A 15,868-nucleotide genomic window follows, 5' to 3' on the forward strand; every position below is an offset into this window, starting at 1 on the left:
GACCCAGACAACCCCGCCGCCGCAGGTTGTGGCTGCGCCACTGTTTCGCGGACAGGCTAACCTGATTCCTAACCTAACGCCTCCAACAGTTAACCCGAACATCAGAACTGCTTTGGCAAGTTTTCATCAACTGATGAACAGTAATTCCATCGGATTCGATCCTTCATCGACGCAAGGATTGGATCCATCGATGTTTTCTGGGTTCGATTTTTCAAACTTGGCAGGAATTGATCCTTCTGTGTTCGCGGGAATCGACCCTTCAGCACTTGCAGGAGTACTTGGATTCTTCTGACAAAGGATCTTTTTATAAAAAAAAAAACATCTTTGTCTTGATTTGGGTTTGTGCATTTTGTTTTTCATTGAATCATTTTGGGTGATGTTTCGTGCGTTCTTATTGTCATGGCCACGAGGATATGTCGAAGCAAAAGGTGACTTCTTCCATCTCCGTGCGTGTATGGTGCGCCTTGTAATATACGTGTTTTCGCGTGTTTGAATAATGTAGAACTCCAACTTGTTTTGTCATGTTATTATTATCATTTATCATCGTATTTTTTTTATATGTTTATTTATTCGTTTTGGTTTATATTTTATTGTCCCTTAATTTTATTCAAATAGTATCACAATGATTTTATTTTGAACGGTTTTAAAACGACAATATATAAAAAATACACTCCATTTGCTATTTTGACGTCAAGACATACTTTTCTCTACATGACCATGTGCCCCATGTGATCCGAAATATAATTTTGGTCACATTGGTCATAACATTAAATTTTTAATATTTTTATCAAATGATTAGTGAGATATATAAGGTATGAATATAATGAATGAGTGTGATTATTATAAATTTAACGTCATGATTAATGTGATCAATATTATATTTCGAATCATATGGATCACAGTTGAAGAAGGATATGTCTAGAAGTCAAAATATCAAATGAAAGGTATTTTTGATAATGCCCCTTTTAAAACATATAATTTGACAAAATTACTTCTTTTTATAACTACGAAATGATCTACTTAAATCCGAGCTTATAATCTCGGATCATATGAGTTATACCAAGGGCAAATCATATGATAATAATTTAATGTTTAGAACTGTACTAGTACATATAAATAAAATAGAAATATCAAAAAATAAAATTTAAATTTTACATATATACTTAATATTTAGAATCTCCGCCTTTCAAATAACATTGCTCTGCAATAACTCTATATATATATATATATATATTAAAAATTGTGATATAGGACACGATTTTATTGTTTCTGTTTTGGCACCAATAAGAGTTTATGATTTACACATTATTAATGGGTTGTGCTGAGTCAGCACGAGTCGTGTAGTGCGAGACTCAATCAAATATTTATTTAAAAAGTAAATTCGGATTTCTCAGATTACTGTATTCAAATCCACGTTTTAAATTAAATTAAATTAATGAATTCTTTCTTTCACGTTATAAAAATCTATTTCCTCGAATTTCTAAGCAAATTTTCCTTTGCCCGTTATTTTTGCTGCGATTTATTTGCTGAAATGGAAATGCTTCCGTCTTAACAACAATACCTCGACTCTCTCTCTCTCTCGCCAAGGCGCAGCGGTCATGGCCACCGCCATGGAATATGACGTCATTCGCCGTTTGTTTTGATCTCCGATCTCTGTACTGCATCAGGTTTGTTTTCGCTTTCTTCTTCCTTCTCCTCTTGATCTATTTGCTCGTTTGTTTTTTCTCTGATCGGGTCCTCATTATTTCGTTTCGTTTATGGTTTGTGAATTGTTGAGTTTCGACTATGGAATTGTAAAATTCCGAGGTTGATGGAGTTTTTCCAGAAAATTTCGAGGAAAATTACCTCGAAGTTGGCCTTTCGTTTTGCTTGGTACTGCAATACAGATGCATGCTTTGCTTAATTGCAGAATTTGTGGGTGTTGTTACGGTCTTAGGGCCTTCCTAAGTTTCGTAATTCTTCAATCTTCTGGTTGATCTGAATTTTCGAAGAGTTTTCATTGGGTGTGACTTTGTGAGGCTCATAGATTTTCACTCTGGCGAAACGGTGGAACTGTGGGACACTACGTTTTGATTTGGTTTCCAAGAGGAAGCTGGTCACCGCAACTATCTTATTACTTGCAGAGAGATGTTGGTGATCGAGTATTTTGGTTCGGGTTTTTGATCGAGAGAAGAGAACAATCCCTCTGTGTTTTTTTTGGTGTAGCTCTCATGTGGGCCGGTGTTGAAGGAGAGGTCATGGATCTGGATTTGAATGAAGAACCTTCAGAGTCAGGTAATGCCAATGGTCTGATCGCGGAAATTGCACCATGGTTAGAGGACTTAGAAAGGTCGCATGGGGAAATTGAAGAGCGCCTCAGGCAGCTTGAAGCCATAGTCTCTAGAATCAGGGAACGAGAAACGTCGAGACCATTAGAAAGAGAAACACCGGCTTTGGTCGTCGATGAAAACCCAGAGGCCACTGCAGGGTATATCCATGAGCGTTCCAGGATTGAAAGCTGCACGCTTAGCAAGACCGATCCAACTTATTTGATAGCTAAGGCATTGGGCATGGAGAAAACAAATGCTGTCGCTGGTAGGTACTTCGACTGCAACATATGTCTAGAGAGGGCTGAAGATCCGGTATTGACTTGTTGCGGGCACTTGTTTTGCTGGTCCTGCTTCTATCAGTTGCCCTGCTCTTATTTCAACGCTAAGGAATGCCCTGTCTGTGATGGAGAAGTGACTGACAGTGAGGTTATTCCGATATATGGCAATGGAGATGACTGTGATGGTAATATGCCTAAGTCAAAGGAATCTGGTATATTAGTCCCTCCAAGGCCTTCTGCGAAGAGGGTTGAAAGTGTACGCCAAAATGTCATCAATCGGGCAATCCCATTTCTTCCAACGCATGAAACAATCCAACAAATGAGAAGGGCTATTGATGCAATAGAACAGCAATCTCTGCCTCGAGGCTATGATATCGGAATGGCCAATCCGATAACAAATGGGAACCTGGGAAATCAACCCCTCGGACCTTTGAGGTTGTTTCCTCCTGCAATGCCACCATTTTCTTCTTTCCCAGCAGGTGTTACAGTTGATTACTTGCAGGAGCCAATTGATACTTTTGATAGTTATGTGGACTCAAGTAACGTAAGAAGAAACCGGCGGCGATCTTCTCGCATTGCTGATAGAAACTCATCCCGAAGCATAGGTGCTACTGAGCCGAACATCCGAGTCTTAGATACGACTTCTCGGGTGATATCTCTTGTGCCTTTTCCCGTCACGTTACCTGCAGAGTTTGTCGTCACTGATGCCTCCATGGAGATGAGAAACCCAGCTGCCCGTGCTGGGGGAATGGATCCTTCACCCTCAGTTCCGTCAGCTTCATCTTCTAGGAGAAGAACGGAAACTCGAGATGTTGATGATGGACCTCGGACAAGGTACAGAAGGAGAAGGTTGAGATGATTGAAAACAAAGATGCCAAGTCTATTTCCTGCCCGTTAAAGCATTGTCTGTATAAGATGGTTTAATGTACATTCTGCTTACATGTAGCTTCCTGTGCATCTGAAAGGTAACTGGTTCCTATAGAGAACTTCATGTTCCCGGTGACTTCATGTACTGTCCAGACAGAGTTTGTATGTCTTTTTGTCTTGTTCCATTTCTTTTGTTTGTGGGGGTGTGGCCCGGATCCCGACTCGTCGCCGTCTCAGACTTTTTTGGGCACGGTTCGGCTCGGCCCATTTTTTAACGAGCCCGGTTAAAAAAGATCTAACTCGAACGATTAGTTGGGGAAAACCAAATAAAAAAAAAAGAAAGATAAAACATAATACAAAAATTAAAAAATAAAAGAAAACAAAAAGAAAAAGAAAATAATAACAAAACTGTAATGTTTTTAAAAAAAAATTCCGTCTCGCGAATCGGCTTATATCTTGTCGTAGTGGCTCGGTCTTTGTAAATCTGTTTTTTAAACGAGTTAGAAAAATCTTTATTCGGCTCGTATAAAACATCCACTCGATTGGCAACCTTCAATCGGGTATTCAAATATGGTTCTACTTCTTCCTTGTCCTTGTTTTTACTTGTATCTCGTATTAAAGGATTTTTTTATTAGTCAACAAGGCTTTGGTATAGTTTCAATAGATAAAATTTTGAGGGTGGCTTCCATTTTTGGATGTAGAGGGGTAGATTCGCACAATATTCATAATACAGGGATCGTTAATGTAATTTCGAGGAAAGTAATAGCCTCAGGCCAGGCCACTCATGCGGTGGAAACGTCAAACTGTTCTGTGGAATAAATCGAAAACGGCAGACAATCTCTCGATTTAGTCTTCCGTGCGGCAGTTTCCTTGCTTTAGTTTTAAAAAATAAAATGAAAAATAAACAAAACACAACAGTCAGGGATTGAGTCATACGGTGAACAGTTGCATCAGTCGTCGTCGTCGCCGTCGAGCTCTTGTCCTCTCTCATCGCCGCGGATAAAGCTCTCTCTCTCTCTCTCTCTCTCTCTCTCTCTCTCTCTCTCTGTGTCTCTGTCGATCATGATCTACGTCGGCGGTGTTCCATTTCCTGATGATAGCAGCTCATCGTCCTTGTCTTCCTCGTCGCAGGTAAAATTCGTGGCATATCATTTTATTTCTCCGATCTTTGGTTCTTGTTAGTACAGAGTTCATCGTAATACGGAACGTTTCAGTCGATTTCGCTGTCTGTTTGCGTTGTACTGATCGCAAATGTAGAAGAAAATGAGCGCCCGAGCTTCACAGTGACCATATAAAGAGAATGGTTTGTGGATGAAGTTCTAATGATTCATGAAAATGTTTTCGAACTACGATTCTGACGTATAATGTGCTGACGCAAAATCAGCTTGCTTGTCCAGATGCTTATCATGGTAAATATTATTTTACGAGTCGGGATTTTCCGCTCTTTGTCCGGATGCTTTCTGAATCTGGAGCTAAATTTCGGCAAAAATTGGTATATGAGTGTTTATGTCCTTGTGCACATTTTTGTTATTGGCTCTAAGTCTTACGGTGACAGGAGATGTGAATCAAAAGCTATCAAATGTAGCTAATCCGCTATCTGTATGAAGCTTAAACTTTCTGGGTTAAAAACAAACTTGGTTTTCTTTATGGGACTGTCCCTAAACCGGCCGATGATCACCCTGATCTCGGTGCTTGGGATCGTTGTAATGCCATCGTCGGAACATGGCTTACTAATTCCCTGTCCGTTGACATAGCCACTCAAGTCATGTATCTTGATGATGCTGCTGTAATTTGGACTACATTAGAAACGCTGTATAAACAGCAAAACGATTCTACAATTTTTCATCTGGAGCAGCAGATTGAACTTTTGCAACAGGGTTCTTTGAACCTTAGTACTTTTTTCAATAAACTCAGAGCTCTATGGGAAGAACTGAAAATGTATGAATCCAGGAAGCGCCATAGACGTTATGTTCTGATATAGTGTCCCAAATCTTGAGGTGTGCTTTGCGTTTTTCCGTATCTTAATTTGCTTGATGTTCTTTTTCTCCTATGTTTATAATTTTCTGTGATCCTACAACTTTTATTCTCTGCATTTTAGAGGAACCGAAACCTTGGAATTTTCTTTTGCAACACCATATATGGCTGATAGATATGTAAAATCACATGACCAGGGAAACAGCCAGCTTCTTAATTTAATGAAGCATCCCTTGTTGGTGTCATCTTCCGATTCTTTTAAGAATTTGAAGGAACAGAAGGTTTCTTTCGAAGAATGCGGTTCAGAGAGGACAACAAAGGGCAGATATGTTTACCTCTTCCAAAGAGAATATGCCACTGTGGACCCTGCACTCGTTGATGTATGTTTTTTTTGCCTCAGAAATCCATCTTAAAGAATTACATTGCTGCTCTAGGTCCTCGAAATTGTTTAAGTCATTCATCAATCATCATGCTAATGAGTTGTTTCATCCATTGAAATTTAAAGCTGCATCATTATGTTTCTCTTGCAAAAAGTTCATCTTTGAACCCCTTGACCTCTATATCCTGTTTGGTATTGCGGGTTTTCCACAATGATGTATCATTATGCTCAACTAGCACCATATATTCTGCATATTCTATGAGAGCATCATGTAATCACCTTTATGCCAACTGAACTGTGTGAAGGTTGCTGATGTTTTATTTATCACAACTGGTTAGTTTAGTTTATTTTTGTCTAACGAATTATTTCTCCTGCTTATTACTCTGAAAATGAAAAGTTTGCTGGCACTGATGAGGCAACAACTTGTGTGGGCCTTGTTATCCGTAACAGAAAATCTGGAATGTAAGAGCTGATCCTATCCGCAACTGAAGTTCTTTTCTAGGGATTCTGTTTAAATGCACTAATGTGCTAAATTCTGTTGGTATATAATCGCTAATCATCTGAAGCTGTCCTGCAGGACATCCCTTGCTCACATGGATTCACCAAAAGTTGTGGATGCGGGGATCAGTCAGATGCTATCATTGGTTTTGGATGATAATTTTGAGACTGAGTTAGATGTAATTTCTCTATCTTTTAGATGCCAAGTGTTCTTTGGGCTACTTTGGTTATTTATAATTGTTTTTCAGTCCTTTTGAGTATTTCAGTGACTTTATATATGCAGGTGCACATGGTCGGAGGTTTTGAAGATATCGCCATAAAAGTTTGCACCGGGGTTCTCTGCTACTATGTCTAATCAGCCGCAGAATAATTTAAGCTGAATGTGTTGACTTTTCTATGCAGCATTCCAATGATGGAGATCAACATGCAAAACCAGAGAGTTACTCCTTCCCATTGTGTTGCAAATTAGTTGAAACTTTGCAGAAGAGGCGAGAAAGCTTTCACATTCAGACCCTTTGTATTCTTGAACATAATACCAAGTGTGATGCTCAAGGGAACACATACCCCATTTTCAATGGATGCCTGGTTAGCCTCAACTTCTTTGCTACTTTCACTATTCGCAGATTTTCCTTCTTGGGCTAAGATATTACATATTAGTGATGAAAAGTCTTAACTTATTGAGTTTTTCAACATGTAAAATTTATTGAGTTTCTCCTCTCTCAAATTTTCAGAAGCTACATGTAAAATTTGACTTTTGCAACTGGTATTTTTGGCATACAATATCAGTTTTGTATTTCCTCCACTGAGAAGTGAAGGAAAGTACTTGGAAGTATATATCAGCCATTTAGCTTCCTCACATACGAAAGTCTAGGATTTCAAATTTAACTATGAATCAATCATATCCTGACTCTGCAACCTTTATTCAGGTGGAGGCCTCCACTGGTTCAATTTTTCCGGCCAGTTTTGATAGATCTTCAAGATGTCCAGACGAGATTGTCCGGAGAATTCGTGTTTCTGTATCATACGAAGACTCTAACTGGGAGGGAAAGTTGATTGATACATATGACACAAAAACTGACAGATTCGTCATTGCACCATGCAGCTGGTAAAAAAAAAACTGTAATTTCGTGCATTCCTCTCAACCTCTTATTTATTTTGTATCATCCGATGTGTTGATTCAGATTAAGAGCAATTCCGTCACAGTAATTATTCATCTTGCCTATTGTTTGTAATTCAGGACCATACGACTTGTACATATCGCGTGGAACCTTCGCCAGCTTCCTGACGAGGAAATCCTCCGCACATGCTCTACCTCACCCTCCGCAGAAGGTCCAGATTTCATAAATAATGAAAGAAGGTAAATGCACGACATAACCGAAGTAATGTAATTTAAATTAAAACTGTGGTTTAACCTAGAGTTTCCTCCGTATTATATCTGATATAATACGATATACATCGTATTTTATTGACGTATGCTATAGATACAATACGTAAAGAATACTACTACCCGAAGCCAAGGAATTAGGGAATGTCGAGTTTCATGGGTTTAAACACTTGAGCCGAGCTCGGTAGAAAGACGGTTGGTTCATAACTCTTCCTAGTTTTTCAGGGTCTGGGACTACTTGCTGAGATACCCTGAGTGGACAAAAACCTTTCCTAGGCGGCAACCTCGTTTGTTCGAGAGAACCACTAACGGAGACTGGAAAAGGTGCTGACTTCTCATCCCATCCCATGCTACGGTCAGTTCATCTCCAAATCATTTCAAGTTGATTTGTTCCCAAAGTGTAACGGATATGAAGAAACCGGCTCTAGAAAGAGAGATTTGTAATTAGGTGGAATGGGCCCCTGTGTATTGCTACCAAAAGCCTTGAAGAGTCCATGATTGAATAATTAAACAAATATAAGGCCCATATATATATATGGATCCGTATCTAAAAAGCCCAAAGATAGAAGCGTTCATCTTCTCTCTTTGACCTAACTTTTACCAACCGATGGAGAAAGACATTTCGTATTCCCAGTAACCCCGAGAGGGTATTTCCGTAATTATAATTTCGCCACTTCCCCCCCCCCATCGCAGACGGTTTAAGGAAGACGCGCTTCCGAAAGATAAATATCAATTTTTTTTTTGGTTGTTATGGTGTGTTGCGTGAATTGGCCCGTGTATATATATACATATATATACATATAAAGTAGATGAGGCTGGAAATTGGTTTTTAAATACACAAAAATGAGTACCAGTTCATACATACACATACAAAAGGCAAAAATACAGACAAGGGAAGAAAAACACGAAACCTGAGAAAGAAAAGAGAATTATTATTATATACAAAAGAAGAAGAGAGAATCCCTAAAACTGCGAGCGTTTTCTTTGAGAGAGTATGGGGGACGGATGATGAACGCAGGGACGACAACACTCGACGCCATGAACGACGCCGACGAGAACTATAACAATACTACTAACGATAATAATAATAGTAGCGGTGATAATCTCATCCGAGACGATATTAATAATAATCGGAAGCAGAGGAAAGCATGGGGAACGTGGGAGGAGTTGTTGTTGGCATCCGCCGTCAAACGTCACGGCTTCAGAGACTGGGACTCCGTCGCCATGGAAGTCCAGTCCCGGAGCTCTCTCCCTCGTCTCCTCACCACCGCTCAGAATTGCAAGCAGAAGTATCGAGATCTCAAGCGCCGGTTCGAGGAGGATGGGAAGGCCGAGACGGACGACGCAGAGGACGAAGACGATAACATCCCCTGGCTCGAACAGCTCCGGAGCCTTCGCGTGGCGGAGCTCCGGCGAGAGCTCCACCGATATGACGTCTCGATACTGTACATAAATCTCTCTGTCTCCGTTGTTTTTTAGATGGATCTGAGTTTTTTGTTTTTCAATTCTCTTTTTTTTTTTTGTGTGTGTTCGTTCGTGTTATTTCGATTCAGGTCACTTCAGTTGAAAGTTAAGAAATTAGAAGAGGAGAGAGACCGGAAACTAGATCTGGACGGTGATTCAAAGGGAGATAGATCGGAGAACGACGGGACTGAACCGGCGAGGCCAAACTCGGCGAAGGCGGAGGAGGAGTCTGAACGAGAGAACATGTCCATCAACGAGTCGAACTCGACTGCTTCGGGCGGGAAACCCGGCGCCGACGGCCAGGAGCGAGAGGAATCGGCGAATCTGGATCCCGATCCGGATTGCAAGGCGGCGAAAGAAGAAACGTGGAGTAGGGGATCGGAAGTGAGTCACTCGGGCGAGTTGGGCGAGTCGGGGACGTCGGAAGGATTTGGTAGGACGTGGAAGAGGAAAGGGAGGAAGAATAGGAGCGGCGAGGAAGGTCTCGTCGGCGGAGAGATGAGGTCGGTAGAGGGTAAATCAGAGCCGTTGATTTCGTTCCTTGAAATGATTCGGGCCCATTCGTGTGGATCCTTGTTCGAACGCCGGTTTCGAACCCAGGTACGCAAAATATCCTTCATGTTTTTTCTCTCTCATTATTTTACTTGAATTTTAATCACACACATATATATGTGTATATATGTATATATATTTTCTTGTTTTTCGATTGCTTTGTGCAATGGTATTTGTTTTCCGGCGGGGAAAAGATATTGAAAAGTAGTTTTGGAATTATATGATATACGTATAATATGTTAATGTTAAATCGTTGGTCTATCATACTTCCGACAGATTTGGCCTATTTTAAATTTAGAAAGAAAAAAAATCTCACCCATAGTCTAAAGTATGATATATATATATATATCTAGATCCGCACTATAATGTTTTTATCAAAATTACATTTGGGAAGTGTTGACAAAATCATTAATACGTAAATGCTTGCAGAAATTATTATTATTATTATTATCTAGTAAAATATACATATATATATATATATTAACTATTAGAGAGGAACCCGTTGAGTTTTAAATGGCAAATGCTATAGTAAATGACGTATGGGTAAACTAATATAATTGTTTTTTTTTTTTTATATTCCAGATTTGTAGCTATTTTCTTGTTCCTCATTCCTAGAGAACAAGCAATGAAACGTTTCAAAACATTGTGCAATTGGTCCGGGACCACTCCAATTTCCTTCTCCCTCCCTAAACTATTCCCCTCTATTTTTCTTCTGGCTGATCTCTTCTTTTATATTTTGAATTCGACTTTTAGTCTCGCTGAGACACGTGGCGCTGTTGTATTGTGCGTCGGCTTTGGTTTTTTCAAGACTGGTCATACATGGGCTTTTATTGGGCCTTTGGGCCGAATGTTTGGATTTGCACCAAAGTCCATTAGATGAATATATTCAGAGTTCCCATCCATGTTCCACCCCTTTACATTTGGTTGTTGCTCTGTTTTTTTTTTTGGTTTCTGCTTCTCTTTATATATATATATATATAAATCGAATAGGGGATGGACCAGGAAAATATTAAAAGCTTTTTTTTTTTTTTTTTTTATACTTTGAAGGAAACGGAGGAGTACAAGAGCTTGGTCAGGCAACATTTGGACCTGGAGACAATTCAGAAGAAGCTCGAACAAGGATACTACTCTGCCTCCACCCTCTCCTTCTACAGAGACCTCCATCTTCTCTTCACCAACGCCCTCGTCTTCTTCCCTAAATCTTCCTCCGAATCCACTGCCGCCCACCAACTCAGATCCCTCGTCTCCATCAAACTCAATCAACAATCCCCAAAATCAACCTCACTTCCTCTGCAGAGTGATCATCCACTTCATGTCAAACCTGACCCCGATACATCAGACTTGTCCCTTACTCAGCTGAAATATCCGGCCCCTCTTGTCGTTTGTAGGACGAGGAGTTCAGTTTCAACAAAGCCTTGCTTTAGCCAAAGAGGGGAGAATAAACCGGATGAGATTTCGGGAGAAAAGGACAAGATTGTGGCCAGTGTAAGAAGCTCGAAGAGAACAAACAAAGGGGTTTCATCCGCAGCAAAGAATATCAAGAAACAGGCAGCCCCCGAAACAGATTCATCGAAGGATACAAAGCAAGAGCCTCCTAAAACCGGTAAGAAGACACGATCATCCAGTAAGAAGAAGAGCGTAGCCGATTTCTTGAAGAGAATAAAGAACTCTCCAGCCAACTCTCCAAAGAAAGGAGGAGGAAGCACAGGTAAAGAACAGAACAAGAGTGGTGGGAGCGGCAAGAAAGATACAAAAGCCAAACAAAAAGAACAGAGGAGCAACAATGCCGATAAAAGGAAGCCCGAAGAACACAACAGCACTCCATTGAAAAAAGTCACAGGGAGACAACAGAGGAAGGCCGCCTCCTCTTCCGGCAAACAAGGTCGGAAAACCAGTGGCAGCTGTGGCGGGAAGGATAGCAAACGGCCCAAGAAAAGAACTAGAAGGTAAAACGGTAATAAGGGATTTGTACATTTATTATGTTATCCGTAGTGAACCAATGTAGCCTGATATTGAAGGACGGTTAGAAGTTGTAGGCGTTATGGCTTTAGGCATCAGTATTCTTTATTTAAACACATTAGGCAAGTCATAGTTCAGGGTTTTATTTTTTATTTGACTCTTTTTTCTTCTTCTATGCTTTCATATGCAGCATAATTCTCTCATTTGATCCATGATTTTCCATTTCTGCAACATAAAAACCAGCAGCAAGAAAAAAAAAAGACCATAATTGACAGTGCCTGTGACATTTGATGATCACCCAGAGATGATTGCCATGAGCAAAGTCGGAGCGGATAGAGCTTTATCGTTGGTCAGCAAAAATTTACACTCAGGTAGAAGAAAAAGGACAAGTCGAGACTCTAAACCTCCAATGGCATTCTTTGTCACCCACCCAATGTACACATTTTTGCAGACTGTCTCTGGGAAGTGAAGTTGCCCTTCTTGGTGCGTAACAAAGCTACAGATGATAACCTCCCTCTGTCCACAATTCCATAAAACGAGAATTTCAGTGGACCCTAAACTTCAATGAGTTAGTGAGTCGCCGGTTTGGATATATATGTATATGTATCCATATATATATTGAGGGTTGCTTTTTTTTTCTTGAGTTGCTCAAATGAAGGGAATACAACTGGTGATGACGAAACAGAAGAACATGTCAAGTACTACTAACTTGGGAAAGGATCAGAAGATTTGAGAATCATATAACAAAAAACAGCGTACCACTTTCTCCGTCAGAAATATCTGCAAGCCTTGCAATTGCGTCCTCAAGTGCATGCTCTTGTTCCTGAATTCAAGACAGTCAAGTGATGACTTGAATAATGTAAGCAACCGAAGAGTAAAGGAAGAGATCTGGATCACTCTTCTGTCTAACCTCCAAAACTTTCCTCGCCCTTGCAACTTCTTGAGGGTCGGGGTTATTTGAACCAAGCACTCTCTCCACCTATCAGAATCATTGTCATTGTGGATTTACCATTTCTGTGCTGAAAAATCAAGGAGGGCCACAGTTACCTCTCTAATCAGTACATCTGTCTGACGAATTCGTATGTCCCTTGATGTCTTCTTTCCAATTCCGTTCTGCGATGTCCTGAAATCTTTTCTGATTGGATTCTTTGGTAAACCTCTCCCCCTTTCAAGAACGTTGTTGGGTCCTTTTGATCTATTTAGTCCATTGTAACCATATCGATGAGCAATAACAGGATTCTCTCCTATCCACTCCATATCTTCTGGAGAGATCTGTCAAAAGGTTTGAAAAAAATCTATCATGAACTAATACGAAGCATTGTCTTAAATAGAACACAGTGCTAGGGAACTTTAGAAGATACACATTACATACTCTTCAAGTAAATTACTATGAATACTGGCAACAATTGATGTGCTTCGATATGTGCATGAGTTAATAACCCCTGTAACATAAAGAACGGATGCTAATTACCTCCGAGAGGTTGACCCATTCCCATGTCTCACTAGCCGTTCCAATGTCATAGACTAGGGCATGACGACCCTAAAAGTAAAAGCAATAAGCATATAATAATAGTAAAAGAAACCATGTTCTTGAAAAATACTGACATTTATGTGAATTGACAAACCACATACCTCAACTGGATTATAATCCGTGATAACAGCCTCGTAAAATGTATTGTCCTCAGGCCACCTGGTCCTAACTCTTCGTCCTACCAAAGATGCTACTCCTTCCGTGGGTTCACCAGAAGAGGCAGCTCGAGAAGGTATCCTGTTCACGACTTGTCCCCTCGGGTTTTGGTCTAAAGGATAATATGACATCGATTTCGTGGAAGATGAACCGGGCAAAACCTTGCAACAAAAGAAATAAGAAAAGGAACCATAGAAGGAAACGTTTTGATTGAAAATATTCCAACTCTCTTGAGTTCTAACTCACTGGTTTATGTTTTTTGCCCTTGGCACTTGGAACAGATCCCCGTTTAGCTGTTGATGAAGATAGTTGGTGCATAGGCCCAGCTTGAGCATGAAACGAAGGTGAAGGACCGGTGAATGGCTGAGAAGGTATTGGCTGGTTAGGCTTCTGTTTCTTAAGAGATGTTGAGACAGAAGGACTCGGCAATGCATCATGAACAGCTTGACCAGCATCCCGCATACCCGATTTCATTTCTCCAGATTGTCTCCATTCCCTATAATAAGTAATAACGTCAGAGTTAATTTGATTTACTCGAACAGGAGAAGACGGTGGCATGCATGAAAAGCTTAGCAGTGTTCCGGCTCTTCAAGAGTAGGAAAGGCTGAGACTTTGCACACCTTATCCTACGTATTGTATCATCTGCATTAACACGGCCTAGAAGCTCCCTGTGTTCCTCATTTGATAGTCTCAACTCTTTTCGGAGTTCCGTTATCAGACTTTCTTTCTCCTGAAGAAAATATATACATAGAAGAGGTCAGTTACCAAATCAGAAGCCCTTTTTAATGGTGAAGGATTAAGGGTGAATCAAATCTAGCAAGTACCCATGTTATTGCATCTGCTTGGGCTTTAAAGGCTCTGAGAATGGAAATGTACGCTTCTTTCTCGATTTGGTGAATTTGGGCTTCCATATCAGCATCTTCATGCATCTTTGAGTATGACGGAGGGAGAGTAGAAGGTCTTCCATTTCCAGTGACACGCCCTCCTCTAGAAACTCTATGAGAGGGAGGCAGATCATCATCTGTTCCTGCAGAGAGATCACAAGAAAAAGGCTGTTAGGTTACAAAATCATATCAGGTTTACAAGGGGCAAGATCAAAATCTAACACAGTGATCAACTTCACCACATCATTTTTCTTCCTTGAATCAGAATTAAGGCTCATCCACTTAATCTCACCGCCGATTTCAAAGCATTACAACTCTTTCCAATATCAATGCAAAACGCGAAAAATAGAGAGATAAGAGGATCGCGCAACTTCGACATTGCTCACAATAACTCGAAGGCCCTATATCCATTTATGTTTGAAACACCCAAAACCTGAATGAAAAACGAGATTTCACACCGACCCACCACAACTAGAATGCGCATTTTCTCTATACTATAAAGGGGGAAAATCGCAGATTTTGTGACTCAGAAACCCTAATTTATGCGAGCGACATAAGAGAATGAACAGAGAACAGCTCGATGTTCGGAATGAGAAACTCACCGCTGCTATCATACGATTCGTAGTTCATCCCACCGCTTAACGAACCTTTAAAAAACTAAACCGGAGATGAACTCGAGTGAACGGAACAACGGGAATAATCAAGCAAGTTCACACCAAGCACAATTCGTGGTGGATTCGATTTGACTAGAAGAAGACTTTGAGCCTTTGTTTCTGTCCGAGGACTTAAAGACAGCCACCCAATACGACGGCGTTTCCGTTCCTTCCTCCGGCAACAAAATCGGAGCTTCACGGTGAATCGGTGAGTGATTTTACCTGAAATGCAGATTTGCTGAAGCTCACCGCCATCAGTAGCACACGAAAATAATAAAATAAAGTAAAACGAACACAAATAAACTCGAGAACGATGAGAAAATTTTGGAACAGAGGGAGACCCTTTGCTGCCTTCGAATCAAAACACTGTCGTTTAGGTCACCAGCTACACGTTTGTGTTGTGTTTTGGGCCCCCAATGCCAATGGCCTATGGGCCAAGTTACATATATATATATATATATATACACACAGGAAGTTGTCAAGAGATATACAACAGTTGTACAACAATTATAAAATTTATTAAAAAATATTTATTTATTTTAAAAAAATGGTATTTGAGGGATACGTGGGTGTGTGTGTTGGATATCGGGAAACTAAAATCCCAGGCTCAGAGACGCAATAATAAATAAATCCTGATTCTCTCTTTTCACCTCTTTTTTTTTTAAAAAAAAAAAAAAATCTGTTTTGGAATTTATTTTATAAATTATGGTTTCTCTCCTACCGTACTGATTCGCCATCTTTTCTCGGTTTAGAGATTTCACCTTCCCTTCATTTAACGCTTTCCTCTCTTTTTTCCCTCGTGAAAATCTCGTCTTCTTCATCAGATTCAAACTGAACAAAAAAAAAAAAAAATCAGAACTTTGAGTTTTTGCAAGAACACGAAGAAGAAGAAGAAATATGCAGAGCAGCTTCAAGGCGACTCCTTTCAGCCCAGATTTCTACTGCCAGTCTTCTTTCTTCTACAGGTTCCATTCCTTAAC

At 40.2% G+C, this 15,868-nt stretch overlaps 5 protein-coding genes across 8 annotated transcripts in view; 4 read left to right on the forward strand and 1 right to left on the reverse strand.

The window, feature by feature from the left end:
* Window positions 1-292, forward strand: part of LOC104827679 — a 1,063-nt gene extending 771 nt beyond the window's left edge. Inside the window, exon 2 of the mRNA XM_010560900.1 lies at window positions 26-292. Coding sequence (XP_010559202.1) covers window positions 26-292 — 267 coding nt within the window. The remainder of the gene's footprint in view (window positions 1-25) is intronic.
* A 1,209-nt stretch (window positions 293-1,501) lies between these two features.
* LOC104827576 lies at window positions 1,502-3,641 on the forward strand. Of its 2 annotated transcripts, none has more exons than XM_010560765.1 (2): window positions 1,502-1,667; window positions 2,124-3,641. In XM_010560765.1, the coding sequence occupies exon 2, from the start codon at window positions 2,211-2,213 to the stop codon at window positions 3,444-3,446; it is 1,236 nt and encodes a 411-aa protein (XP_010559067.1). In that variant the 5' UTR covers window positions 1,502-1,667; window positions 2,124-2,210; the 3' UTR covers window positions 3,447-3,641. The 2 variants fall into 2 exon arrangements, with proteins under 2 accessions (XP_010559067.1, XP_010559066.1); XM_010560764.1 differs by having other exon boundaries at window positions 2,206-3,641.
* Window positions 3,642-4,348: 707 nt separating this feature from the next.
* Window positions 4,349-8,239, forward strand: LOC104827577 (protein N-terminal asparagine amidohydrolase). 2 transcript variants are annotated; one of them, XM_010560767.2, is made up of 9 exons: window positions 4,349-4,585; window positions 5,626-5,808; window positions 6,205-6,269; window positions 6,385-6,484; window positions 6,589-6,627; window positions 6,708-6,890; window positions 7,232-7,410; window positions 7,543-7,662; window positions 7,907-8,239. In XM_010560767.2, the coding sequence occupies exons 1-9, from the start codon at window positions 4,517-4,519 to the stop codon at window positions 7,932-7,934; spliced, it is 966 nt and encodes a 321-aa protein (XP_010559069.1). In that variant the 5' UTR covers window positions 4,349-4,516; the 3' UTR covers window positions 7,935-8,239. The 2 variants fall into 2 exon arrangements, with proteins under 2 accessions (XP_010559069.1, XP_010559068.1); XM_010560766.2 differs by having other exon boundaries at window positions 7,915-8,237.
* Window positions 8,240-8,490: 251 nt separating this feature from the next.
* On the forward strand, window positions 8,491-11,915 carry LOC104827578. 2 transcript variants are annotated; one of them, XM_010560768.1, is made up of 4 exons: window positions 8,491-9,134; window positions 9,243-9,753; window positions 10,753-11,651; window positions 11,855-11,915. In XM_010560768.1, exons 1-4 carry the CDS (start codon window positions 8,695-8,697, stop codon window positions 11,877-11,879), a joined length of 1,875 nt encoding a protein of 624 aa, XP_010559070.1. In that variant the 5' UTR covers window positions 8,491-8,694; the 3' UTR covers window positions 11,880-11,915. The 2 variants fall into 2 exon arrangements, with proteins under 2 accessions (XP_010559070.1, XP_019056211.1); XM_019200666.1 differs by lacking the exon at window positions 11,855-11,915 and having other exon boundaries at window positions 8,492-9,134; window positions 10,753-11,812.
* Window position 11,916: 1 nt separating this feature from the next.
* On the reverse strand, window positions 11,917-15,207 carry LOC104827579 (protein EMSY-LIKE 4). The gene is made up of 10 exons (XM_010560769.2): window positions 14,838-15,207; window positions 14,176-14,378; window positions 13,972-14,081; window positions 13,598-13,847; window positions 13,297-13,512; window positions 13,136-13,204; window positions 12,712-12,936; window positions 12,575-12,643; window positions 12,424-12,487; window positions 11,917-12,180 (listed from the first exon to the last, which is right to left on the reverse strand). The coding sequence occupies exons 1-10, from the start codon at window positions 14,863-14,865 to the stop codon at window positions 12,161-12,163; spliced, it is 1,254 nt and encodes a 417-aa protein (XP_010559071.1). The 5' UTR covers window positions 14,866-15,207; the 3' UTR covers window positions 11,917-12,160.
* Between the last annotated feature and the right edge of the window lie 661 nt (window positions 15,208-15,868).

The sequence above is a fragment of the Tarenaya hassleriana genome, unplaced genomic scaffold, assembly GCF_000463585.1.
Source record: "Tarenaya hassleriana unplaced genomic scaffold, ASM46358v1 Cleome52, whole genome shotgun sequence".
Classification (NCBI taxonomy): domain Eukaryota; kingdom Viridiplantae; phylum Streptophyta; class Magnoliopsida; order Brassicales; family Cleomaceae; genus Tarenaya; species Tarenaya hassleriana.

Excerpts from the sequence above, each read along its gene's own strand:
- LOC104827576 (XM_010560765.1), top strand. The coding sequence starts at position 2,211 with ATGTGGGCCGGTGTTGAAGGAGAGGTCATGGATCTGGATTTGAATGAA.
- LOC104827577 (XM_010560766.2), top strand. The coding sequence starts at position 4,517 with ATGATCTACGTCGGCGGTGTTCCATTTCCTGATGATAGCAGCTCATCG. Across the intron at positions 5,809-6,204 it reads TGGACCCTGCACTCGTTGAT|TTTGCTGGCACTGATGAGGC; the intron begins GTATGTTTTTTT and ends GAAAATGAAAAG. Across the intron at positions 6,891-7,231 it reads CCATTTTCAATGGATGCCTG|GTGGAGGCCTCCACTGGTTC; the intron begins GTTAGCCTCAAC and ends ACCTTTATTCAG.
- LOC104827578 (XM_010560768.1), top strand. The coding sequence starts at position 8,695 with ATGATGAACGCAGGGACGACAACACTCGACGCCATGAACGACGCCGAC. Across the intron at positions 9,135-9,242 it reads CGATATGACGTCTCGATACT|GTCACTTCAGTTGAAAGTTA; the intron begins GTACATAAATCT and ends ATTTCGATTCAG. Across the intron at positions 11,652-11,854 it reads CCCAAGAAAAGAACTAGAAG|CATAATTCTCTCATTTGATC; the intron begins GTAAAACGGTAA and ends TTTCATATGCAG.
- LOC104827579 (XM_010560769.2), bottom strand. The coding sequence starts at position 14,865 with ATGAACTACGAATCGTATGATAGCAGCG. Across the intron at positions 13,848-13,971 it reads GATACAATACGTAGGATAAG|GGAATGGAGACAATCTGGAG; the intron begins GTGTGCAAAGTC and ends TACTTATTATAG. Across the intron at positions 12,181-12,423 it reads TATTTCTGACGGAGAAAGTG|AGGGAGGTTATCATCTGTAG; the intron begins GTACGCTGTTTT and ends AATTGTGGACAG.